At 38.5% G+C, this 27,315-nt stretch overlaps 1 protein-coding gene across 1 annotated transcript in view; it reads right to left on the bottom strand.

The window, feature by feature from the left end:
• COL19A1 (collagen type XIX alpha 1 chain) overlaps window positions 1-27,315 on the bottom strand; it is a 198,039-nt gene that overhangs the window by 78,640 nt on the left and 92,084 nt on the right. The window contains exons 12-15 of the mRNA XM_086743558.1: window positions 23,782-23,835; window positions 13,230-13,283; window positions 12,505-12,540; window positions 145-198 (exon numbers count right to left, since the gene is read on the bottom strand). Coding sequence (XP_086599684.1) covers window positions 145-198; window positions 12,505-12,540; window positions 13,230-13,283; window positions 23,782-23,835 — 198 coding nt within the window. The remainder of the gene's footprint in view (window positions 1-144; window positions 199-12,504; window positions 12,541-13,229; window positions 13,284-23,781; window positions 23,836-27,315) is intronic.

Here is a 27,315-nt window from a genome sequence, read left to right as displayed (position 1 = left end):
CAAACCCCAAATGTCAAAGCTCAGTTTGTTGTCAGCATACTTCATACTCAGCTGCTACCTTTCCACTTTTTATTAGTGCCTAGAAAGAAGTCACACATCAAGGTCAGTTAACACACTCGCCAGTTGTTCACCAAGTTTACTCACCCTTTGACCTTCTTTGCCAGGTGGACCTTGGGGACCCTCCAGCCCTGGCAAACCCTGAAAATACAAAGAAATACAACATTCAGTGTTACTTTCATCCTCTATTATTCTATAGTATTAAGACTAATTCAAAAAGCCAGATGTTAAGACAAAGCATTTATTTCTAATAATAAAAATAGGTTATTATTAATAACTTATTTCAGGATAATGTTATGTTCAGGTGCAAGAAAACACACAAACAACAGTTATTAATCACATTCCTCCATATAAAGGCTGAATCGTTAGGAAAGGAAGAGGTAAGTCAGCACTACTTAAGCACAGTTATATTTAACTACAGTGTTATATGAAAAGTGATTTATCTTATTAAGTTGGCCTGACGTAAGAAAAAAAGAAAAAAGTTGTATTAAATGAATGACAACTTACTTTACAACTCCAATCCAAATATAGGCACTGAAGGGGGAGGGGAAGGGAAGGGAGGGGAGGGAAAGGGGACTAAATATAGCAGAAGGCCTTATGCTCTCTGTATTATAAGAGCCAGCCCTGTGCAGCTTCCTCTGTGTGCCTGGCTTGGCTTTTCAAAACTCTTCAGAGCCACTTCTCTCTTGCCCTCTCCCCCGACCAGGCACAGGAGCTTCATGTGTTTGGAATACATCCTCGACTTGTGAGCTGTCCTTCTGAACTCAGTGCACATTGCACTGCCTTCACAGTCACAGACAAAAATCCCAGACTGTTTCTGAAGTTTTGGGGCTCTAATTTTATATCTGATTAATGTTCAATATAATCATAAAGCCTTCAAATAACAGCTCTGCACTTAGAAGAGTGCCCCTCCCCTTTACTTTATGAGTCACTTTGGAACACAATTTTTTAAAAAAAATTACTTCAAGGAAGCAATCCAATTTCCATTATAGCAACAAGAAACATGAAATCAGTTTCAATGCAATCAACAAAGAGCACTGAACAGTTCTACTTTGTATAATAAAAATAAGTCTTGAATGTAATGCTGCATATTCTTACAGGGTATCACAAAATTAAAGAACTTATATTTAGTTTATTTAAGAGTCTGAAATATTAAAATATTAAATTCTTAACCATTTAAATTACTCAGACTCAAGTATTGCTTCAGCTTGAGTTCTATATTTGATCAAATTCTGAACTCCTTATTTAGAATGAATTACACATATTTATTGCCCCGATAAGGGCAAACTGAGGCCTCTGAGAATCATGTTCTGAAAAAGCATCCAGATTTCCAGAAATAAATTTTAAAAGTTCATTTATGATCTCTAATTCCCAAGATAAACTTGAGAAAGTATGAGAGCATGCCAAAACTGCTAGCTCATATATCTTCAAGTGATGTTTTAAGTTGATCAGAACAAAGTCTGACTTCAATTTTAAATAAAAGTAGTCAGTTCAAGAGTTTTTCTATTGCCATCATTTTTCTGCTTTCAATCACTGAAGCTAGATAAGTACGTCAGACAGTATTTCACTATAGGATATTTCTCCTTTCACTTCAGTTTATAATGTAAACATGATATGGTTTAGGATCTTCTACAAAACTGATGTGCACCATTTCCATCCCTCTCCAAAAGTTTATGGAGCTAGAATATGCATGACAATGTTGTGTCTAATAAATAAATCATGATAAGTTAATTAGAGTGCAGTTATGTAGATTACACATGCACAAATTCATAAGCCGATATGTGAAAGTGATGCCTGTAAACCTTCTCTACGTTTTCTTCAATGTAGTTTGGAACATGCAGAGAATTCCGTCTGTCCAACTGCTAGCAATATTCTAGCTTTGAAGAGAAACTTCGGGAATTCAGGAAGAGGTGGAGTCTTGTTTTGTTAATATTTAATTTCTAGTGACAACTTTATGCCAGGGAATGAAATGAAAACCTGTAACGTCTGTTTTATGGAGGAGGAAATACTTAGCCTTGCATATCTGTACAATAAGGCTCCAAGGGGACAAGAATTACACAAGAATGCAACTGCACAATAATGATAATTAATAGCCAACATTTTTGTCCAAGACCTACTTTTATTCTTTTTCTTCTCTCTACAATATTATTGTCAAGAAAAAGGAACCAGATAAGGAGATTTATCTTCAAGGAAAGGGAGGAGAGCGGCTTACAATTGGTAACTAGGCAGGGAGGACTACTCCGTACAAGGAGCCACATCCTGACATTGAAACTGAGGTAAAAGTTCATGCGAACTTCAGTGGGATCTTCGGTGTACAAAGTGACAGGACAACATTGGCCATGTTAAGTAACACAGCTGTAAAACTGTAATAACTTGGCAATGGTAAAGACTTAGCAATGCTATCCCTGTTCAGCATTCACTGAATGAGATGCTGGAAAAACAACTGAAGAAATCTGCAAGAGAAAAAGAAAAAAACCAAACCAAACTAAAACAAAAAACCTCTACAGTGAGGACGAATAAAACATCCCCTGTTCAGCTCCTATAAAAGTTGGTAATGAATGTAACAGTCTAGCACAGAAAAGAAGTATGTATTTGTAGGAATGCAGACCAAAGTATCTGCTTAGGTCTTATCCCTATATAACTTCTGGAGATCTCCCTTTAGAGATCGAAGACCAGATTCTCAATCCCCTCAAATCATGGACAGCACCATGGGTGGGCAAACCTCACCAAAGGAGCTCACCACAGCAGACAGAAAGGGACAAAATATAGACTGAGTACATACATGTGGCCTCATGGGATACGCCATTGATTGTGTTGAAAAGATTCATGTTAGAAGGCAATCTATTTTACATGTACCACATCCCCAGGTAAACAACATCCAAAGTAATTAGAATGATGCACTATGTGTCACCCTGATGGTCCTGCACTGGCAAGAGGATGGGTATGGCAATGAGCAAAAGGAGGTGTAGGAATAGCACAAGTCAAAGTGAGATATAAGAACAGTCTACTCCTGTGGCATCACACTGGCAGGAAAATATAACATCCTTACAGGTGGCCTAATATGCATGGAATTTTCCTGACTCTGCCAGGCCACCTTTGAGGTTAGAAGGTGGTACCCTTCTACCTACTTCATGGAGAAGCAAACTAAAATAACATATCCAGTCTTTAGGGCTTGTACCTGTCATGGACCAGGCAAGTCCCTTGGAGTTAGGTGCCTGAAGGAGCTTGAGGAACATGAAGCAGAAGTGTCTCAAACATTAACATGTAGCTTGGGGGAAAAAAAGGTCAGTAAGCTGGAGATAGGCTCAGGTGCATTTAAAACTTAGAAAATGTATTACAGTGAGTGAGGATGGCTATGAAAAGAGATGAAACATGATGCACAGGCAAGCACAAGAGGGTTGTAAAAAATCTTGAAAATGAAGTCAGGAGTGGAAACTTGTAAATTCCTTTATAAGAAGTAAACCATAAAGGGAAGTGCTGGGAAGGGAAAAGATGCTGGTTGTAAAACTATATAAAGAAAAAGTAAGCATGCTGACAGGTATTTAAAAAAAATATCGTCAAAACTTAGACTAAGCTTTAGTGAAGGGAATACATGAAAAACGACAGGTTTAAAAAGCGTTACAGTAGAACAAATGAGCTTTTAAAAGAACTTGCATGCAACTGAAAATATCTGTAGGAATTAACATTTTAATACATAACAGTTAATATTTTGGCAAGTATCAGGAGATAAAAGCTATTAAGAATTATTAAACTTGAGATGGTAGAAGAAAACTGTGTTTGGAGGCGACAGAAGATCAAGTTTCATAAGCTAGCAATTTAAAGAGCATTAGCTGACATGTAGCTATCAGAAGCCACTTATTACAGAAGGGCTCAAATCCTGTCATGCAACTCTGCAGGTACAACATTTTTAAACACCTGATACATCACAACAAGCGTCCACAGGCACATGGTGGAGACCTGGTTCATAAATTTAATAGCTCAGAGCAACTGCTCAAGAACATACTCTGAAGAAAAGCAAAGCTTTTATTGTGACCTCTTAGCAAATTAAAACAAAAGAAAACAAAAATCCAAGAAGTGGATTAGTGAAGTTAAAGATGTTATTTCTGTTACTTCCTCCAGAACCTTAACGTCAATGCCAAAAGAATAAAACATTAAACAAGTAAGTACATTTTTGGTATTCTGAAAGTTGCTTCAAAACAGAGCTGACAGTTTTTGAGGCAGAAGGCTAGACAGCTGCCTTATGTACTCGTCAGTAGTGTTGCTGAAATAGGTTCTGAGCACAGCAGCCTTTCCTTCTCAACACAAATGCTAACGATAATAAGGCAGGTCTAATTAAGGCACAAAAATTATTTCATTATAGACCTTTATGGACTGGTTTCTGTGTTCTATACACAAACTGCTCTCATCCATTTTTTTTCCATCACTATGAATTCCAGCAAGCACATGACCTTTATGGAATAAATACTAGTAGACAGGAAGAACGTATATGTAGTTTAGTGATATGAGCCAAGTAAAGACAGAGACAAAGCCTAAATTAGGTAAGCAGAAATACCTAGTGTAATGTAAGAATAGGTAATTTTTTTTTAACCATTTGAATATATGAGCTTTTATAATGATAAAACTTGCTACTTTAAAAAGACCCTGCTATAACATGCATGATTTGGCTAAGCAATTTGGAAACAATATGTTTATAAACAGAAAGGTATAGTTCTACTGAAACAAAATCAACACTTAAACCTTTTTACAAGTGAAGTGGTAGGCAATTCCCACTGCAGAGGCTTGACCTAATTCTTCAACGCAGTCCTCACCAGGATAAAGCTGCCATGCTGATGAATTATATAAAAATGATTCCTCTGTAAAACCCACAAGTAGAGCAGCATAGAATCACACAAATCAACAGTCAGGTAAAAAGTGAACATGGATTTCCAAATTCCTGACATAACACAACGTGTGCTCACAGTACGGAGCTGCAGCCTGACTGATTTGAAGAGCATTCCCGCAAGCCACCCAAACACTGCTCGTCGGATGGATGGTACTGCTGTGGCCACGTTCATGCAAGAATGTCCCAGCATCCCAGACAGGATGCATCAAGGTGCAGTTCAGTTATCTGGAGGTATTACCAGACAACAAGTTCTACCATGCAGGGCATGATTGTCACTGTGATCCTTCTATCGTATTTTGAGAATATTGTCCTCTTTTGCCTGTTTATATCATATTGAGGGGAAATGAGTGGCTTCCTCTTATGTAAGAATGGACTATTATCCTCAGCAAGCAAAGGAGCTGAAATATAAATATCTTCCCCACAGTCAAGATGACTACAGAGTTGGTTTCACAAAGATCTTCAAGCCAGTTTACTTGCTGCGACTGTCCTGCTGCCCTACCTTGAAGCCCAAACAGGAGGGCAAGGAAAAGAGAGATCTTAAAATAAGAATTTGATGGTTTCTTCTTGTCCACAAGACTGCTGATCACCACTCACACTGAAACCCACAGAGCTTGCAGACACACCTCACTGTTACAAACTTTTGCTGGAATAGGAAAAAAGGCACAAGAAAATCAAAGATGGATGACTAATTTCTTGTTTTATTATTGTTTAGCGAGGGAAAATAGACTAGCACTTATCTAAAATACTTATATCTTCAGCATTTCCAAACATGACCCAATCTCATCCACATCCTTATTGAAGTAAGTCAAGATGGCAAGTTGAAAGATCTGTACCCTATGTTTGGCCTCTTAGTGCTACTGCAGTAATCATACTATTTTGCTTGGGAATGCAAAGTGGAATACACCATGATTTTGCTTTCAAAACTGCTGCCAACTGATTTACTTCTGTGGAAAAGGAGACAGCATTTAGCAGAATTATATCAGTCTGCCAGGAAACACGATCAGCTACATTTTCATGATAATTTATTACTGAAGTAAACAGAAAATATGTTCCTCAATGATCTCATTACGCTTTGAGTTTGGTCATTTTTGTAGCTCTGTCTGGTAACTTGAAATTTGTTTTGCTTCAGAGACAATCATTTCAAAGGGAGACTGGAAGAGCAATTTCACAGAAGTTCACACTTTATGAACCTAGTACTTTTAATAGACATGGGTTTATTTTCTAAGCAAAAAAAAAGAGTATAATTTATAAACCTGAGGAGTAATTTGAAATTTCTCTTTACATTGATGTCTATTGCATATAAGACTATTCTAAAATAATTCTAATGAAGGACATATAAATCACATTCATGTTAATTTAGCAGAATGTGAATTTTTGAAAAACAAGTTTTCTCTGAGGCTAAGACATCAATCTTCATTTGTGCCTTCAGTATCAGTATTACCGCACAAAGAAGATAAAAATGAGAGACTGAAACTGCTAAATTATCTTTTATTTTACTAAAAGAGTAATCTTAATAGAATCTGCTTCCATACTTAAAGAGCGTTTTTTAAAGAAAAGAATATTTCCAAGTTATATTGTGAGAGTTAGATCGTTATATCTCATGCAAAACAACTGAACAGTTCAATATTTTCAATAAATTAATACATGTCTTTAAAAAGCTCAAGCAGATAAAATTCAGATTTCTCTAAGAGGCATGTACATGAAAAGAAGAGATTTAGAATGAAAATATAATTTTCTGTCTATACTTTCTTCAGTTAACTAGAATTGCTCTCCTTTACTTTATGCCATTATATGAAAAGAAAGAGAGGATAATATTAGTTAAGATCCTTACTCATGAAGGAGTGCATTGCCTTCTTAAGTAATACAAGTTAGTCAGATGACTTATTTTTCCACTGGGAAACAAGAAAGGAATCATGTGCAGAAGTCAAGATAAGCAAAATCTGGCACATGATTTTTCAGGAAGAATCATCCTAAACACTGCTGTCCATTACACAGCAAGAACGCTGGGATACCGTATGCCTCCTCTTCGGAGTTCCATATAAATGCCAAATAACTACGCTATAACTGAAGTACTGTATCAAATTAATGTGTGAAATTTCTAGGCTACATTGTCAAATGTGAGTTGCAATCTTAGCTTTACACAAATAACTGCCAAAGCTCCAAGGGGAAAGTTGCGTAATCTGTTGCTGATGTTTGTTTAGGGAAGGGAGAGCCAAAAGTGATGGCAGAGCTTGCCTGGGCCTGACTCTGCAGCTTCCTCCTGCAGCCACCTCCACACTGCACTTGTGCACCAGCTTCCTTCGGCTCAATTTAACCAGACTTAGGAGCCAACATTCCAACTATCTGTTTAGTAAGCAAGTCTTGGGGACTTCTGTCTATGACCAACTTAAGCCTCGCCTTCTGTGTAAACACTTGGTGCCATCTGGATGACTATTTTATAACTCCTGAAAGGGATAGGCTCACAGGAACGTACGGATGGACGCTCGTTTTCCTCAGGAACTAAAAGCAGCGTATCGAGTGTCGAGAGGAATAGTTATCATATATTTCACAAGAGATGGCTGTGCTACCTTCCCTCACCTGTCACTCTTCTGACACAGCACGTACAGGCTTAAGCTGGGGATACCAGAGTGAGTGTGCTCAAGAGCCAGCTGTGCCCCTGAAGAAAACAGTCCCCAGCTTCTACCACTAAATTCCACATTTTGACAAAGCCACACAACAGAGCAGTATAATCCCTCCTGTTGATTCTCTGAAGGGTGCTTGAGTACAGTACAGTTTATCAGGGGACTTAAACTTTTAAAGACTAAACATATCCTTACATAAACTGGGTATAATTAGGGAGAGAAGTTCAAAAAATACTCCCAGCATGCATTATAAGACACTTGAAAAGTACTAAAGAAAGGAGACATCTAGTACATACAAAGCAATTCTGAAAGTTAACACAGCAGAGAAATTAAAGACAGAATAATGAAAGGATGAGAATCAATCATGACTTTGGACTACTCTCATAAAAATACCACCATAACTGAGAAGACAAAGCAAATACAGATATCTTGAATTGTGTAGTGTTAACTGACTCCATGGAAACATATAAAAACTTTAATCCCTTACTAACAGTGCTCAGATACGCACATATACGTCAAAGTTAGTGATCCAAGCAACTAAAATGCATTTGTATGAATAATGCAAAAATCAAACAAATATACTTAGAACTACTGAGATTACTAATTTTAATAGAAGCCCATAATTTTTTTTTTTGGCAACTTAGCGTATTTTTCACTACAATGATGTTTCTTTTTTTTTTCTTCTAATTCATCATGCAAGAATGATTAAATTGTATCAAAAAGACTTTCTGTACCTGCCTTAAAGAAATGTACAGAAACACATGTGCTGCAATTCTAATCCTAACTATTAACTGCAGAAACACACAGTCAGGCATACACTTAATTTCTTTCTGAATTCTCTGCTATTGCTGCAAGTAAGAAGTTTTGTTCAATGTGCAAGCTTTCTGATTTTGGTAGAGATTTTCTTTTAACAGACGTCAAACGGGAGTATTGAGAGCTCTATGTTTGTTTGTTAGGTTTATTTTGGGTTTATTTTTTTTTTTTTTTCCCAGAGCAATGCACTTTCTGATCTATGAAATTTCGATTTCAAACTGATAAAATAATTTTTGCATCTTAAAAAGTAGTGGTATTATTTTCCTTGTTTTGCAGTTTGGGATACGCTCGTTCACCTGATAGGTTGTTACAGCTGTTGGGTATTTATGAATTCTACCACACATACTGGCTCTGAGTATCCTCCATTCCTTAGAGAGACTTAATGGCTATATGTGTCAGTTGAACACTTTTTAAAAGATTGCTTTTTCCTCCATGTACAAATAGCTTAATTCTCTTCTGTATTTTTTTATGTTGGAGGTCAGAGCACACTTACTATGCTTCTGAGCAGCAAGGGATTTACTGCGTCTCAGGGATGTTCGAACCTATTTAGACACAGAGTCACTGACACCTTTTAGACTTTCACAGGTACCAACAGCACAGATAAATGGAAAAACAAGAGCTCCTACTACTTGCTGTTACATGCTTCTGTAGATTACCAATGGACAATTCTCTGTGGACCGAAGGACCACCAACCAGCTGTTTGGGAATGACCTCAGTGAAGCAGCCTTAGCCTTTTGCCACCTTCATGCTCCTCAAGCTGAGGACGGGACCACGGTGCAGGTCAGCGCGTGCAGAGGACACTTGGCCTCTGCACAATGCTGCTAATACTCTAGTTTATACTGAGATCAGCCTATATGGCAGACTGTTTCCAGTTTAATTCACTGGTGTATGATTCCTACGGCAACACACAGGAATGGAAGAGCTGCACAGGGCAGCAGAGCTCTGTAATGCTATCATTTCCTATCTGTCTCTATGCAATTGCACTGGGGCAGAAGGTCAATGACCCAGGCCCAGCCTTCCAGTTTCAGCTAAAACAAGTCCTTTAACTATTCCCTCCCTCACTGCCCAAATGCATTTTGGAGTTAGCTCTAACAATGCGTCATTATTTTCACTCCTTTTCGCTCCTCACCCCAAACATAATAATTCATTTTGCATTTCAACAAAAAGAAATAAATCATTTTCACATTAGGAAAATCTAAAAAACATTATAAGTAGAGAATAAATTTACGACATTATGCATGAGTCCCAAATGAATGGAACATTTTAAAAGTCTCTTTTAACAGGGTTCATAACTGAAACACTGATGTCACATTTTGGCTGTAACAGCATGAATGGCCCTGACATAGTAAGTTCTCATCTCACTCAGTGACACGTGAACCTTGATATTATCTGACCTACTACTTATTCACAGCAAGATACTACATCTTCCTTTCATGATTATATACCATAAAAGCAATGGCCACACAGAAGTTACACAAATAAAACAACTCTGAAGACTGGATTTTCCCTGAGCCACCACCATTCATATCATTCATCTTCTTTTAGTCCTTGTCAACAGAAACGCATGACTATTTACAGTGGTGGAGAGAGAAAGACTTCCTGCTGTGCTGTATATTCCTGCAGTGTTGTAATCTGTCTTCAAGCTGCTAAACCAATTCACACTTACTCTTGTCTCTTCTCTCAGTTAGCAGCTACACAAAAATGCTTCAGTATGTCAGTAACATCCCTCTGAAGACTTGTGTCTGCTTTTCTAAAATTTAAATGTTTCCTTTTAAAATGTGTGAAGACGACCATCAATGGCTGTATCAATGCAGAGATATCTTGCTATGCCTGAATCAGCAGAACTGAAATGTTTGCACAGCACTTTATAATCAAAGAAACCTAATTCTTTGACAGTTCATTTTATCAACCCTTATGCTACAGAAGGAGTAAGTTCAGTCAAGTTGAAAGCAGCTTCTGACTTTCGATATCATACTACTAACCTCTGAGCATAAGTCTTAGGAAAGCTAGGGGTCCGCAAGTGCAACTGAAGACAATGAATGCATTCAAAACAGGCCTAACACAACCAGGTGCTGCTATAAGAATAGATGTAGTCATTTTTCCATCATTTACACAAGTAGTGCTCAAAAGGACCGTCCTATGGTCCTATAACACACAAAAAATAGGTATGCTCAATTCTTTTTCCTGTGTCTTATCTTCAGATCACTTCAGTGATCCCTTCAAGGCCTGTAAGAATCTATCTGAAGCAAAATCTACTCCAATCCATCTACTGTAGTAACAATTCTAAAATCAAGGTTATTTAATAAAAATATTTAACTGTTAAGTCTTTCAACATACATTTTGATTGTATATTCAAGAGCTGAAAGGCATAATTGACCTTGTTTACCTCTAGCAAGACATGAATTGTAACAAGAAGACACTGATCATCATGTCTGACCTCATATTCTTTTTTTTGCAGGTAAATTACAGGAAAGTGAATAAATGAATTAGTGACCAAATATGCAACTTTCTGAGTCTGATACACAGAGTTTTTCTACAAAGAAAGAAAGGAATATCTCTGCTTTTTTTTTCCCTCTGAGAATTGTAGAAACCATAAAAAATCATAAATTATTGAAATATTGTTCTTCATAAGGATCTAGTAAGGGATTTTCCATCATTATAATGTTACATTTCTTTTTGCTTTCCAGTCTGTGCTTGTTATGCATATACCATCTTTTTATCTTACATACTGACCAGATAGACGTCACGATCCTGACACATAACTCTACAAGTGTTTGAAAGGACAAACTCAACCATTTTCTACTCAGTGTGAAAACAATTTTTCAACCACTTTTTCTGGATAGAGAATGCTTCACACTGAAGCATATGTTATTCTCAAATATGATTAGACATGTCCAGTCACTGAAATTTAAATGGACTATAATTGAGACAATATTGAAATTATTTTAATTATCAGTAGCAGCATTATCATGCAATGCAAGGAACCAGAAGCACACAATTTGTTTCATAAAAGACAATGGTCTATGCCTTTGTGGTACCAACAAATTGAGTGAGTGCAGGCATGCGAGTGTGCGTGTATGTGATTAACAGGGAATATCAAGCTGGACTGGATGACAAGTAGGTGAAATGACTTGGAAGCCACAGGAATAAAAAAAATATATATGTGTGTATGTTTGTCTGTGTGTGTACACAAGCATGTTTTTGTACGAGTGTCTGAGTGAGCAGGTCTGCACCAGCAACTGGACTGGGGCTGTGAGCTTCAGGGGGTTGAAAGTCCAGGTGCTAGTAACTGGAGAGACCAGGAGCAGGGGCATCTACTGGTTAGGCTGTGTGTCAGCTCAGCTACTAGAGGGATGAACGCTGTACATACGCATATATTTCCCAGTACCAGACCATCATCAATCAGCCAGAGAGGGTAACAGGATGAGGCTGTTGGTGCTGTTTCTGCTTGTGGGAGTGCTGAGTGTGTCCATCTGTGTTGATCTGTGTGGCCAGACCTGTCTATATGTGTTGTATGTGTGTTTGTCTGCCTATCAGGAATGCATGCTTAGCCTTGCTACCAGTTGGACGTGATGGCAAGGAGCTGTAGCAGCCTTGCATCTGGCTGCTGGACGCATCCTCAGATCCTTAACTTTCTGAAAATAGGGTCTTGTGTGTCAACTTCGAACATATGCAGGCTATATATATAATACTGTGTCTTACATATGCCATTGCACTCATAACTAAGTACTTAATAAAATAACCTGACAACAGAATATTTATAATGCTTTAAAAAGCATTAATTAGTTTTGCAAGATTTTACAGAAAAGTGTTTTTCACTACAAATAATAATAGAATTCTTTAACTTTAACCAGCCTATACTGTCTATACACAAAAGAAAAAAAAATACAAAACCAACAGTATTCTTGTTAGTATTTGGTGGGAAACAAGATGTTTTAAATATGCTTATTTTCTTCAAATTTATAAAATTCCCTTTTCCCTGCTTCACAATTCATATAGAAAATCTAGAAACATTCTAAATAGACTTGGCTCTTCAATTTAATAATGAAAGTATTTACATTGCAAATAAGCTAAAACCCCTAACATTTCTTAGTGATTTCCTTTCATCTGTTTTTGTTTACAGATACTTACGCTCAAGGCAGTTGGTCCTGGAGGTCCTGCATCTCCCTGGTTAAAAAAGGAGAGTAAATAAATCAGCAACCTCCTCAGTTATACATTTTAATCTCTAGGCATTTTTGAGGATACGCACCACTGCAGAAGTAAATTCAGTATAATCATCAAACATGCTCTGATTATGAAAATATATGAGTAAAGCAATACTGTTTTTCAGTAATTGTGTAGATGTACACAGTTCATCACAGGTTAAATGGAAAAAAAAATGCAGGCCTCTGCAGAAGTGATCACAAGCTTAAAAAAAGCGATCCTTCAATACATATTTGCATATTTTAAATTACAAGCTGCACCTCACATGCACAAGGTGACCACTAAAATCAGTGTGACATTCACATATGTAAAGGCTTCTGACTGTGTAAAATGTTCACAGAATTAGGTCGCTGAGGTATGAATTGTGCTGTGAGAGCTTCAGGTTCAGTCCATGGGAGCAAATCAGAGCATGCAGAGAGTAATTCAGAACATTGAATTTAGGCTCCTGCTCTGAATTCCTTTCAAATTTTGTTGTGATAAAGAGTAATAGTCTTCCATATTCAGAGCTAGTCCGTATTCATATTCTTCAACCTTTAAGTCATATGAACAGCACCCATGGATGTTCGTCATACGTAGTTAAGGCCATGTGTTCAATATTGAAGAAATATCACGCACACTCACAGATATATACAACTTTACAGATAAAAAAGTACCTTTTCTCCTTTAGGACCAGCCACACCAGGACTACCAGGGTCACCTTTTAGTCCCTGGGCAAAGAAGAAAAATACATATATTTTGTCATCTGCGCAAAGCATTGGACAAAATCCTGTAATGCTGTGAATTAGTATATGCTAACCAACTAAGCCTTAAAATATTATTACATTATTAGTACTTCTGTACCATAATTCTTTATTTTCATTATTTTGTGAACAGAGAAACATTTATTGAAGACTGCATGTGTCTTCAACACATAATTAAATATACAAAACCAAACTATCTAATTGATTGTGTCCCATTATGGCAAGTAGTGTGTAGAAATGCAAAGTCCTTTGTATGTAGAAAATGTGTGTAGTGTGTAGAAATGCAAAGGTCTATGTCTCGCATGGCCAACAAAGATAAAATAGAATACTAGAGAAAGCACAGTACATTCACTTAGCCTCTGCTAAAATTGGGAAAGAGGCAGAGGTGGACAGAGAGCTCTGGATTCTGTTTCAAGTAGCAACGTTGAGCTGGTGAGCTGCAGTAGGGTACAGCTCAGAGCTGCTGCACATCCTCCAACACTCCAATCCTCACCAGTGTCTGCAAAGGCAATTAGAAAAGTAATCGCAGAGAATACTGCCTAGTCTCACTCATTATGTACACAGTAACTTCACAGTCACAGCACAACAGAGTGGTTTGGGTTGGAAGGGTCACCCAGTCCAATCCGCCCCCCTCAAGGAGTATCTCCAACTAGATCAGGTTACTCAGAGCCCTGTCCAGCCTGGCCTTGAATGTTTCCAGGGATGGGACATCAACCCCCTCTCTGGGCAACCTGTTCCGGTGTCTCACTATCCACATTGTAAAAAATTATCTCCTTATACCTACAACTACAATACAGCTCTTCCACTAACATGTCTCCCCAGAAGCATCCCAAAAAAATCTTTAGCATGAAGTACAGTCTTTGTTGTCTTCTCCTTCATGCAGAACACATGGAAAAGTGAGAGCTTTTGAAATATGCCCAGCAAATTCAAGCCATTCTGCAGTTATGAGAATTAATTAAAAATTTAATTCTGGTGCTGGATCAACCTACCAGGAACTCATTTTTGTTTAAGCCAAGAGATTTGTCCTGTGCCTTCCCTCTGACCACTGCTTCAGAAGCATGTGGCAGGAGAGCATATACACTGTAAGTCAGAGACAGTTCTACAGGTTCAAATATTTTACTTAGAAACCGAACAGCAATAATGAAAGTAATACAGGACTGAATCAGAACAAGATACTCCACAAGTGGGCCACTATCGTTATTATTGTGGAGGTTAAATACATTGAGGACAGAAAAGATTAATCTACATCTGAATTAGAGTTTACTGACTTAAGTTCTTCCCAGCTCCCTTTTTGCCCTTGCAAACTCTCCTCCTCAGTTTGTAATAATTGGAAAGATAGAGACAATTGGCACCAAAATGATAAGCAACATCTGTGCCTTGGTGGGTACAGAAACATTAAATCAGTGAGTGTTCTAAATACTGCATATTTGTGCAACTTCACTTCCTGCTAAAATTACATTAATTCACCATCTGGAAGGAACATCATTTAGAACTATACGAGCACTTAAGTACCCACTTTGGATTAAATTTGTGGTTGTTGTAAATACCCCTGATTTAGCTTTGATTTGTCCTTTATTAAGCTTGCCAAATATGTAATAGTTAAATCTGAAGTAGTTTTGTTGTTTGAACTTAAAAAATGTAATAGGCAGATGGATCTAAAAAGCAAGCCAAAAAAAAAGCTTTCTTTTTACAATCTGCATATTTATGACATAGTTTCAATATTGCCTCCATTTACTACATTTTACTTTTCATCTCCTGAAAGACTGCATAAAAGACAACCACTCTGTATTCTAAAAAAAGCCATTTTAGGGATTTTTCAGGTATGCAAATTGTATGGATCTGGTTCAAAATCAATATTAGTGAATCAGCAGTGGAACAATAGGTTGGAATTTAAGAATTAGCTCGTAGGCTGTATATTTACAGAAGAGAAAATATAAAGATAAAAGAAAATCTGCAAATCAGAGACAGCAATATATTTGTGTGTGGCTCTACTGCACAGAAAAGACAATTGCAGATGAAAGAGACTGAACTCATGCCATGCACTGTCAAACTATGAACCTATTTTTTTCCTAATTGGTGTGTTGAAAGCTGTTAGTAGTGTTCCTGCGGTGCACCTCGGTCAGGTATGCATTTTAACAGCTACTGCAGAGATGATGACCACAGAGGTCAATCTCACATAAAAGGGCAAGGGGAAACTACATACAACAACAAGCTTTGCAGTGTTTGCAGCAGGATTTCTGAATACCCAGGAAAGTTTTTATACAGTGGTTTTTATTTTAAAATAATTGAATTAGCTTTCCTTTGCAGTTTATAACCCCAAGAATGAATAGTAGTATCAGGGGGAAAAAAATTGCTTAAAAAGTTATCACATTAGAAGTATTCCTTGTTCTTCAACACATTATATATCTTTAAAAATCATTATTACCTAGTAAGTTCCAGGCAGAGTGAACTCCTGTAAAAACACATCTGGTACTGCAGCATGCCTATTCTTCCTATAGCCACCCTTTTAAAGCAGCTGAGAGGTTTAGCTGCTGCTGACTGTCTTTGAAATGACATAAGAAGTAAAAATTCCTGTGCTAAGTCAAATCTGTAGCCCCTTGTAGCGCAGTACAGTACAGCACAGTATCTTATCTCTGGCAGAGACCAGAACAGGATGGTTCAGTTAAATGGATGTGGTTGTCTAAACAGATATAATTGGGATAGCTTTAGATTAAATTTTAAATTAGAAAAGCTCATTTTCTACAGTATTTTAGGAGAACGAGGTCAGCTTCTAAAACAACAACCTGATTTCTATTGATCTAAGGAGTCTGTTATCAGATTTGCCAGAAATTCAAGAAAGAAATAAAAACTCCAGCAGCTTTCATAACAGAGGGTAAATGAACTACTGAACTCTATCACAATCTAATTCTAGCTTTTTGGGAGCAATATACTAATACGCATTTGTGAGTTTTTGAAGACTCTTCAGCTGGTACTTGTTCTCCTCTGTAAGGATTGGTCTATATTCAAGGAGCACCTCCTCCAAGCTCAGCAGAGGTGCATCCCGATGAAAAACAAGTCGGGCAAAAAGGCCAGGAGGCCGGCGTGGATGAGCAAGGAGCTCCTGGACCAACTGAAAGTGAAAAAGGAAGCCTATAGAGGGTGGAAATGGGGACAGGTAGCCTGGGAGGACTACAAAGAGGCTGCGCAAGTGGCCAGGGATAAGGTAAGGAAGGCCAAAGCCCTGGCAGAACTGAATCTGGCCAGGGATATAAAATGTAACAAGAAGAGCTTTTATAGGTATGTAGGGGACAAAAGAAAGTCCAGGGAAAATGTAGGCCCCCTCCAGAAGGGAAGTGGTGTCCTGGTTACACAGGACATGGAGAAGGTTGAGGTTCTCAATGACTTTTTTGCCTCAGTCTTCACTGACAAGAGTTCCTGTCCCACCGCCCAAGCTGTAGAAGGTGCAAGCAGGGACTGCAAGAATGAAGAACTGCCCATTGTACTCGAAGAGTAGGTTCGGGATCATCTAAGGAACCTGAAGGTGCACAAGTCCATTGGACCTGATGAGATCCATCCGCGGGTCCTGAGGGAACTGGCGGATGAAGTTGCCAAGCCACTGGCTATCGTATTTGAGAAGTCGTGGCGGTCTGGTGAGGTCCCCGATGACTGGAAGAGAGGGAACATAACCCCAATTTTTAAAAAGGGGAATAAGGAAGACCAGGTGACTGCAGGCCGGTCAGCCTCACCTCTGTGCCTGGCAAGGTCATGGAGCAGATTCTCCTGGAAACCATGCTAAGGCACATGGAGAGCAAGGAGGTGGTTGGTGACAGCCAACATGGCTTCAGCAAGGGCAGATCATGCCTGACCAACTTGGTGGCCTTCTATGACGGGGTGACGGCATCGGTGGACAAGGAACGAGCAACTGACATCATCTACCTGGACTTGTGCAAAGCTTTTGACACTGTCCCGCACGACATCCTTCTCTCTAAACTAGAAAGACATGGGTTTGATGGACGGACCACTCGGTGGATAAGGAGTTGGCTGGATGGCTGCACTCAGAGAGTGGTGGTCAACGGCTCAATGTCCATGTGGAGACCGGTCACAAGTGGCGTCCCTCAGGGGTCCGTGTTGGGCCCGGCCCTGTTCAACATCTTTGTCGGCGACAGGGACAGTAGGATAGAGTGCACCCTCAGCAAGTTCGCCGACGACACCAAGTTGTGTGGTGCCGTCGACACGCTGGAAGGGAGGGATGCCATCCAGAGGGACCTTGACAGGCTGGAGAGGTGGGCCCATGCCAACCTCATGAAGTTCAACCAGGCCAAGTGCAAGGTCCTGCACATGGGTCATGGCAATCCCAAGCACAAATACAGGCTGGGTGGGGAATGGATAGAGAGCAGCCCTGAGGAGAAGGACTTGGGAGTGCTGATGGACGAGAAGATCAACATGAGCTGGCAATGCGCCCTTGCGGCCCAGAAGGCCAACCGCATCCTGGGCTGCATCAATAGGAGCATGGCCAGCAGGTCAAGGAGGTCATTCTCCCCCTCTACTCTGCCCTGGTGAGACCCCACCTGGAGTACTGTGTCCAGTTCTGGAGCCCCCAGCACAAGAAGGACATGGACCAGTTGGAGAAGGTCCAGAGGAGAGCCACAAAGATGATAAAAGGGCTGGAGCACCTCTCTTATGAGGACAGGCTGGGAGAGTTGGGGCTGTTCAGCCTGGAGAAGAGGAGGCTCCGGGGAGACCTGATAGCAGTCTTCCACTACCTCAAGGGGGCCTACAAGAAAGATGGGGAAAGGCTGTTTAGTAGGGCCTGTTGCGATAGGACGAGAGGTAATGGTTTTAAAATAGAGAGGGGGAGATTTAGATTGGAAATTAGGAAAAAATTTTTTACGATGCGAGTTATAGAACACTGGAACAGGTTGCCCAGAAAGGTGGTGGAGGCCCCATCCCTGGAAACGTTCAAGGCCAGTCTGGATGAGGCTCTGAGCAACCTGATCTAGTCAGGGATGTCCCTGCTCCTTGCAGGGGGGTTGGACTAGATGACCTTTGAAGGTCCCTTCCAACCCTAACCATTCTATGACTCTATGATTACAGATTGGTCTTTTTACCGGTCAGAATAACTTACGTTACAGTTCCTCCATGGATGCCAAAATGTAAAGTAAGTGTTAGGATATGCGTGCAGAAAGCCAACTCAAGGCTAACAAGATAACAACATGAGAAATGGTAGAAAGGAGAAATGTTTTATATAAAACAAGACAGGTATTACTGTACCACAATTGCTGGCCAAGGGAGAAATTACTGGAACAAGTATATCACAAATACCAATAAGGGTGCAAAGTCAGCAAAACTGGGGTCAGTGGGGAAAGATTAAAGTAGAGGCAAGCTTTTTGCTTGGAAGGGGATGACAATTGTATTTCTTCTGGTAGAAAGAATTTAAAGGAGACGTCACCATATTGGCTGATGCTATTTAACCAGACTTTTCTTTGAAATTAGTTTACTGGAGTCTTAGCCAGCCTACAAAACCAAATGGATTAGGAGAAGAAAACAACTGAAAAACAGTAACTGTGCTTTAAAAAGTTTCACAAATTCTTCAAAGGATGTAATTTTATTAACGGCATCCCAACACTACTGGCATAAAAGCTGACGGTTGTTCTATTTGAAATTTCCTTTTAAACCAGCTACAATCTCATACAATGTTTGCCGTGCTCTGGAGTTCCACGGTGAAGAAAAAGTAACTTAGTGATGTGATAAATATGTTCCTTACCAACTGCGAGAACATTTTATTCATTCAAAAGTATAACCAGAACTAGAAAACTAAGCACTGCCTACGGTTTCATTCATTTGGATAAGATCAGAACAGCCAAAGATTTTGTGAGGAAAGGGAATCGAATGACATTTTCCCCTAAGGCAATTCTTTTGGGTCAACATGATGATCTGCAAGCTAGTACTAATACCACCACTAGCTAAAAGGATAGAAGATAAAGAGAACAGAGGATTCAGAGCTTGCTGCTTGCCCTGGGAAATCACATCCCATATGCCTGTATTGTCTGAGGAACTACCCTAATGAAGGAATCGTAGCCCATAGGGGGGTCATCTAACCTGTCCATCAGGCAACAGCAACAACTTGAACCAAGTACATATCTACTCTGAGTACTCCCATATAAGCTACACGGGTTATATTAAAAGGGAAACGTGTTGGTGCTCACACAGGATGGGGAAAACCATCCTGTAATTTAAAGGAGTCTGCTTCTGTAAATTAGAATTTCTTGTAGACTTGTCTGGTGCTTTTATCCTCGACACTGTGGTGTTCAGCCTGGTTTAGAAGCTACTCAAGGGATTTGTAAGGGTTTAATGAGCAGACACCTCTCCAGCTGAGACTGACTAGCTGGCAATCCCTGTGACAAAAACTCTGCAGCCCAAACAGGGGGATTTGAATGACAGGCCAGGGAGGTTTGAGGAAGACTCAGCTTGTCAGTAGACTGACAATGAACTGATCTCGGAGCAAACACAGAAACCTCAAGAAAGCTAGGGTAAGGGGAGGCGGCTTACTCAGAAGGTCTTACAGAGCTGACAGAGTTTCTAAGGCATATGCTGCCTAGCAGCGGACAACTGGACTGAAGAGTTTCTGTATGGACTGGAGACCGGAAGGACCAAGGGCATCAAAAGCCAGGATCCTGTTTAACACTATTTTTCAATTTATGTCTCATGTACTGTTAAATATCGCCATTGCTCTTTTCTCATTAATGTAATTAAAAAACTTCAAATTGCTGCACTACTAGAATTTTCTGGATTGTGAGCAATGCCTACTATCTCCTTATACTTTTGTTCCTAACAGAATCCTCAAACTCTAGATATAATGACCATCTTCATACTTTCAAGTAATAGGATTCTTGCCTTCCTATTCAAATATTTCCTTACAATGCTAATACTAAGAGACTTCAAAATCAGAGAGACAGGCCACAAGGGTGTAATGACTGTTACTACCACACCAAGACACTGGATCTCTTAAAATGATCATACTTCTGTTCACCTTTTCCCACAAGCATAAAAAGGTCTTCTGTCTTTCCATTGAAAATCTGGGATTTTTTTCATTGCTCACTGTACTTCAGAGTTCTATCCTTTGAAATCAGGTATGTAAAGAATAATAATATTTTATGCAGGACAGTTTTTAAAAATCACCTTTCCCACTAGGAGAAAAAAATAATTAGTGAATCACTTGGTTTAACATTGTAAAGATTATATACTAGATTTTAATTTCAGATTTGTTTTTTTGAATTTTCTTTTTCTTTTTCCCCCCAATTTACAAGAAAGACTATTATTCCCCTAGCTATGCATTACACAGGCTGATAGATACGCTAAAACTTTCTGTTTTCACTTACTTTTGCTGAAGGATTTAATTTAGGTCAGCAAAACATTAATCAGTAGTATCCCATGGCATTCCTTTCCTACCTGCACCATTGATCAAGAAAATGCCATGACTCCAAAAAGAGTTTAAATTTTCGATGATAAAGATTTTTTTTTTTCCATTTCAGTTCAACTGACAAACAGAGGAATATAACAGAGATCTTACTCCACAGATAGTTTAATGGATATTTGTATTGCAAATTTGTTTATATTCCACGTAGGGTATGAGTGTGATGGAGAAGAAACTGTGTTTATCAGGATTTCTTTCAGTGTGTCTATGAAGCTCCACTTGCTCCAGTGGTACAAATGATAGCATTGTTAATGTCAAGTAGCTAAAAAAAGTCTCAAGGAATAAAACAGAGATACTACTTGAGCAAATTGGCTGTTCATATTATACAGGGAAATACCTGCTTACAGATGTAATGTGAACACATACCACAGGAGGACTACACCAGTAATATATTAAGTTATTTATAACTACCCCTTAAGAAGCTAAAAACAATGGCAGCCACATTACTAGTATTTATAGTAAGTATTCATGCTGTCAGATGGATTTTGAATAATGTCCCAGACTGGGACATGGCATTGTAGATCTTGGCTCAGACTCCTGAAGTGATAAACTGGGAGATGCGCAGAGCAGTTAAATATATTCACAGTTCCTGCAACCAAATCTGTTTCTCAATGAGCTTAACTGACCCAGTTAGAACAACCAGTGAGGGATGAGGGAATGAAACTTTTTAGGTTTCTCTTCATCATTACAGAAAGCCTAGTCTCTAAATCAGGTCTGGCTTTCCCTCTTGTCACGCTACTTCATTCTAGCCAGAACTTTCTGAACAGCTAAGAAAACACAAGTAGTAACAGCAAGCAAAACTGTTCTGTGACACCTACTTTCCTGATTTTGATGAAAATAAATTCAAATATATTTCTACCATTTGTGCAAGATAAAATGTTCAGTCACCATTTTCAAGTTGCTCACTTGTGACTATGGAAACCCTCGCTCCCCCCAGAAGATACAACAGCTGCCAGCAGCCGGTACAGCTAGCTTTAAATGTTTTCAGGCTTTCTTTATACAGCACTGCAGATTACACCCATGTAAGCAGATTAACTTGATTATTTCAGAAATATCACATGTTACATTTCTGTATGTGGAATGAGTTTGAGACACTCATAGCAACCAAGAGTCAATTATACACAGTCCTTTAAATTTAAACTTAATAATTGGCATCTCCATGGATAGCGATAACTGAATCCAAAGCATTTTATGTAAGCGTTGTTAAAAAGGAATTTTGTGGGGATTCAAACAATATAATGTTATATTGCTCGAACAATTTTACTTCCAAAAATGTTTTAATGACAGTTCTTATCATGATAATCTACCATTTCATGATACATTACAACAGCTCAGTAAATATCTCAAAAAATAAAGATTCGGTATTTTACACTTCCACAGCGCCACTATGTGAAATATGTTCTAGAGTTCACCAGATACTTGGTATACCTTCCTGTTCCTAAAAGGTTTATGGAACAGGATCCCATTTAGTAAAGAAGATCGTGTAAGACCAACACAGAAATGTCCCCAGAGCTATGGAAGGAAACACAGATGTGTTTTTTCCACGCTGTCAGCGTACATGTATGCACGACAGAAGTATACAATTCACCTTTACAAGACAGGCAGGCTACAAGAGAGTACCTCTTTGAATCCCTAAATGTAGTTTCAGCTCAGTATGTAGTATACGTTTTCACATGGAGGACCATACACTATCAGTTAAAAATAGCCTGATTTATCTAGCATTAAATTATAACAATTTAAAATAGGAAAAAAATTTGATAGTTACAGGGTGTGTAGAAAGCCAGATGACATAAAGTGTCATAATTATGTAGTGTGTTTTACTGCATTTTCAGTAGACCCAGCTACACTCTCACAGCATTTTTGCACCAAATGCTGATCTTTTTATTTTTTTGGTAAAATTGCTTTAAAAAGCTTGACTGAATGATTTTTCCAAATCTTGTATCTGGATTCCTGTCCTAACGTCAGCCATTCCCCACAGAATTTGAACAGTCAGGTTCAGATCCCTCTGTGAGATGTTCTCTGCCTTCAACTGCAATGCTTTGCAATTGGAGAGCCAAGAGTATCCTGCATTAAAACCTAGACCCAGGTTGACTCCCAGCTAGGTCAAGGAGAAAACAGAAAGGGAAGAGGGAAATGATGAAAACTGCTGGCTTGATGTTATGGTTTAGCCCCACTCATCAGCTAAAATACTACCTGGTACCTCACTCACTTCCGCCCCTCGCCACCTCCTCCTCAGCGACATGAGGAGGAGAATCAGGAAAGAAAACGAGGCAGAACTCATGGGTTGAGATAAAAACAGTTTCAGAGAACAACAATCCGTTTCAGAGAACAATAGAGGAAAAGAAAACAGAGATGGAAAACAAACAACCAAACCCACAATAACAGAACGTCCTTAAGCACATAATTTACAGTACAATAGCTCACAGTAGATCCTAATGCCGAGCTCCCTCCTGAGTAGCAAAACCCACCACTCAGCACCATCCCCACTTCATTTACTGAGCATGATGTTACATGGTATGGAATGGCCCTTTGGACAATTTGGGTAAACTATCCCAGCTGTTGGCTAATTAGTGACTTATTCCAGCTGTGTCCCCCAGCCACAGGAACCATCAGCTCCAGTTCCTCTCCCAGGTCAGGTGAAGATTAACTCTCCTAGCTGGAACCAGGACACTTGACTTTATTTTTTTTATTTTTGCTTTAATCTTGTTTTTCAAACAATGCTGATTGGCCATTTTAGTATTGCATTGAAAAAAAAAGTCTGATTTTCTGCCCTTTCAATTTGGTTGAATATCTACAAGAATAAATTTAAATTTTAAAATAGGCAAGATAAGGTTTATTACTGAGTGTGTCTATAGTGTTAGCTCAGGTTCAAGCTTAAATGTGAAATCAATGACCAGGATTATCCAGTATTTTTAGATTTAGATCTCTCTCATTACATAAATCCTGTATTTCATTGCTTAACTATCCCCCAAAAAGTTTGTAACTTGACTGTTTCATTATCATTCAGTTTACCTCTCTTCCATGAATGCCTTCTGGTCCTGGTTCTCCTTTATCTCCTTTTTCACCCTAAAAGAATGAATATTTCTTTAATTATATATACAAGACAAATACTAACCCATGACACTTTTAGCAGGAAAAATATTTTAATATTCCTGTCTGTTCTACATGAAGTGCTATATACAATGCTGGCAGCACAAGCAAAATGATTTCTTATGTTCCAACAGAAATTCTTTCCAAATAAATGGCTCTGAACAATGTCTACTGCTCTGAAAGCAATAGCTCTCTATACTTCACAGTGCCACTGAACATCCATAAAGACTCACCACAGAAAAATATTCTGGGTTCTCACAGTGCTCCAGGAAAATGGTGATGAAACAGAAAGTTACACTGGGGAGCAGTTTTCCTTTTGAAAATCTTAACATTGACATAAAATTAATTGCTTTCATTCTGAGACTGTTTTTAAATAAACAATTCTTGGTTTAAATATCTGATAACAGAACTGTCCTTAATATTATGATTTGTCTTTCATTCATAATGGTATATGGTTCACTGATTGCACTTGAAAAATGGAAACAATTTTTGTTCTGAAAATTTTCTCACAAGTATGAATATGAACATTATGAATAAAAAAATAAATGGTGGGAAGGGTTCTTCAGAATCTACTATACAGGCCAGTTCCTGTGTTTGCTCATGAAACATTGACGACAAAACACAGTATTAGTTGTAGGATACATGAAAGGATTCCATTCTGTATTATCTCTAACTACCATGCTATTCTAGTTAACGCATATTTAATCAAAGTGAACAATATATACCTGCTTAGGAAGCATAATTAAAGGAAGAAGGTCTTTCAGAACCATCAAGTCTAAACAGCTCTGTAATTGCATCTCTGTCACTAGACTGAACTTTGTCAAATCATAAAAGTAACATAATTCTGATAAAAGTGTGAGGACTGACTTTACTAGTAGAGTCCAAGCTCTCCATACCAACCAAAGAAGGGGCAAAGCTCTGCACTGAATTTCAGTTATCTCCAGGGGACTACAATTGTCTGAGCAGAACCTATCAATTATGTCAGCAGCAGCTTCATAATTCTGCAAGGTAAATGGTACTGAACTGAGATCATTCAGCTAACTCCATTTGTGACACAGCCCTGATTCAGAGCTATTCTTCCAGTGGCAATGACAGAGGGCATTTCATCTAATAATTAGTTTTGCAAAATGAGTTTGTATGAGCTTTCTCAAACAACTGAAGCCTACTAACAAATTAGCAACAGCAAACTGTGAATTTAATAATCCCATGCACAAGACGGCTTTGCTAGTTCATTGTTTCCATTTGAATACATCTTGTGGATAACAAACCTAACACTACGCATTAGCCTGAATAATTTTGTTCAGGTTTTTCCTCAAGTATTGCCTTTCTTCCTTGTGAAAAAAAAAAAACCAAACTAAAAAACTAGATAAATCCATGCATTTATTGCAAAAGTTTAAATGACACCAAACAGTTACAGGAATTTAACACAGGTTATTTTTGTACATTTAATCTATAAAGTTCTCTTTGTTCTATGGATTAAGGCATCAGTTCAGATAGTAATGCTCTTCTACTGTCAGTTTAACAAATAACAGTTGAAGTCCCAAACTTACCATTGTTCTTTAAATAGCTCACTTAAAACTTTTAGAAGAAACTGCAGAAATGACATTTTACTTTTCATCACTGTGACACACTGGATGTTAAATACTGGTTTCAGGATCTTTCAACTTGTATCAGTTACACTGCTACAACCTTGCAAGAGCTACAAACGTACAGTCACATATTTGACATATCTCCTTATCTGAATATATTTATAGGAGATTTAAAAACCATTACAATTTATAGAGCTGTTTTTTCTTTTAGGATTTGTTTATCTGCTTTCATACTTTAAAAGAAAATGACATAAATATGTACAGATTTGCTTCAGAAGTATCGTGTAAATTCCTTGATGTATAGGTGGAAACGTAAGGTAAAAGTATCTTGTCATGATTTGTTATGCAACATCTACATTTACACAAAAATCTAAACAGAGGGCCTAAAACAAAAGATGACCCTCTCCTCACCCTCGCTTATCAGTCACCTTTATGTTAGATGAGCAGCATATGTTGGACACCATGCCTTTTTCTTCTATAGCAGGCAGACAGTAACTTTAAAAGGGCGGTAGGCAGTTCTAAACACATAAAAGTGAGGCTGGTGAATACAGGAAAGAAAGAAAAACTCCCTTATGATTTACAAGATATTTGGATTTAAGATGTTTCTCAGTTTCTTACACACAATGATGAAACGCACCCTGTATTAATGAGCCCAGACCTCTGTAGAGTCCCGAGAACCATGGGCTTTCTGCCAGGTATGGGAATTTACTACGAACCTATTCTGATTTTTAGTGGAGTCAATGATCTGTCCTCGCCAAGCCTGTCATATGGAATGTCTGTGGCCTCTGTGAAGCCAGGATTCAAATCAAACACAGGTCCAATTTTTACAATTTATTCTCACAAGGACTGAGCCAAGTCACGCTCATTTCTGCCTTTATGGAGTGCACTATACTGCATAATTAACAGCTTCAAATCTAGCCAATTTGCAGAATCTCTGAAGTCACTCTGCATTGTAGAGAAGGCTGTTAATAATCAACATTGTGGCTTACCTCATAGATTAACAAAAAAGAGAGAAAAATGTGTTAATGCCATTTTATATCTAATGTTCCTGCCTGCTTATGCTATATTCAGATGAGACAATTAAAGACTATTTATTACAACAGCAGGATGACAAAACTCTGGAAGTGCCATGCCTTGTTTACGAGTTAACTAAAACTAATGCAATATGACACTTGTATTTCTTCGTGTCCTTTCTGCTTTCCCCGAATGGAACAAGCTGATGGGGTTGCTCCAGTAAAAGCGCTGGGAGGGATTCAGTCTGCTGTGTGTAATGGTGGACACATTGAACTCAGTGGCAACATTCTTTAATTAGAGCCAGGGGTTCACCCACGACCTCTGCAACACTGAGTATCAACCTTCAATTCACTTAACTTTAAAGCTGCCTCATTTAAACTCCATTCTCCATTTGCCAAATGCAAATTGAAAAAAAAACTTAACTATTCTGGTTTACTTGTCACTGACGAGAATAGCGAAAAATGGTGTCTAGTTCAGGACATCATATTTTTCATGGAACTTTGTCAACTTTTAGGTGTCTGGTCATCTCCAAGCCAGAATGATAGAAATTTTGGAAAAAAAGTTAGGAGGAAAGAGTGAACATAGGAGACACTGATGAATCTCAGATATGGGAAAGAATGCTATAAATAGTAAAGTAAGTTTTCCACACTAATAATACAAATAATGGTTTTAATTTGTAGCCAAAAGGAATTAGGGTTGAGGAAGAGGGGGGACTGGGGTTAAAAAGGCAGAGAAGTACTGTAACAATCTAAGAACAGAGTGCAATTGCCTTAACTGTAGATTTTGCTTTAGTATGCTCCAGATAGACTTGATACTTCATCATATGTGAGTCTTTATGAGGGTGATGCAGGTA

The sequence above is a fragment of the Chlamydotis macqueenii genome, chromosome 3 (genome assembly GCF_036417535.1).
Source record: "Chlamydotis macqueenii isolate bChlMac1 chromosome 3, bChlMac1.mat, whole genome shotgun sequence".
Lineage (NCBI taxonomy): Eukaryota > Metazoa > Chordata > Aves > Otidiformes > Otididae > Chlamydotis > Chlamydotis macqueenii.
Note: the sequence above shows the minus strand (reverse complement) of the source record. Positions and strands in the feature narration are given on the sequence as shown.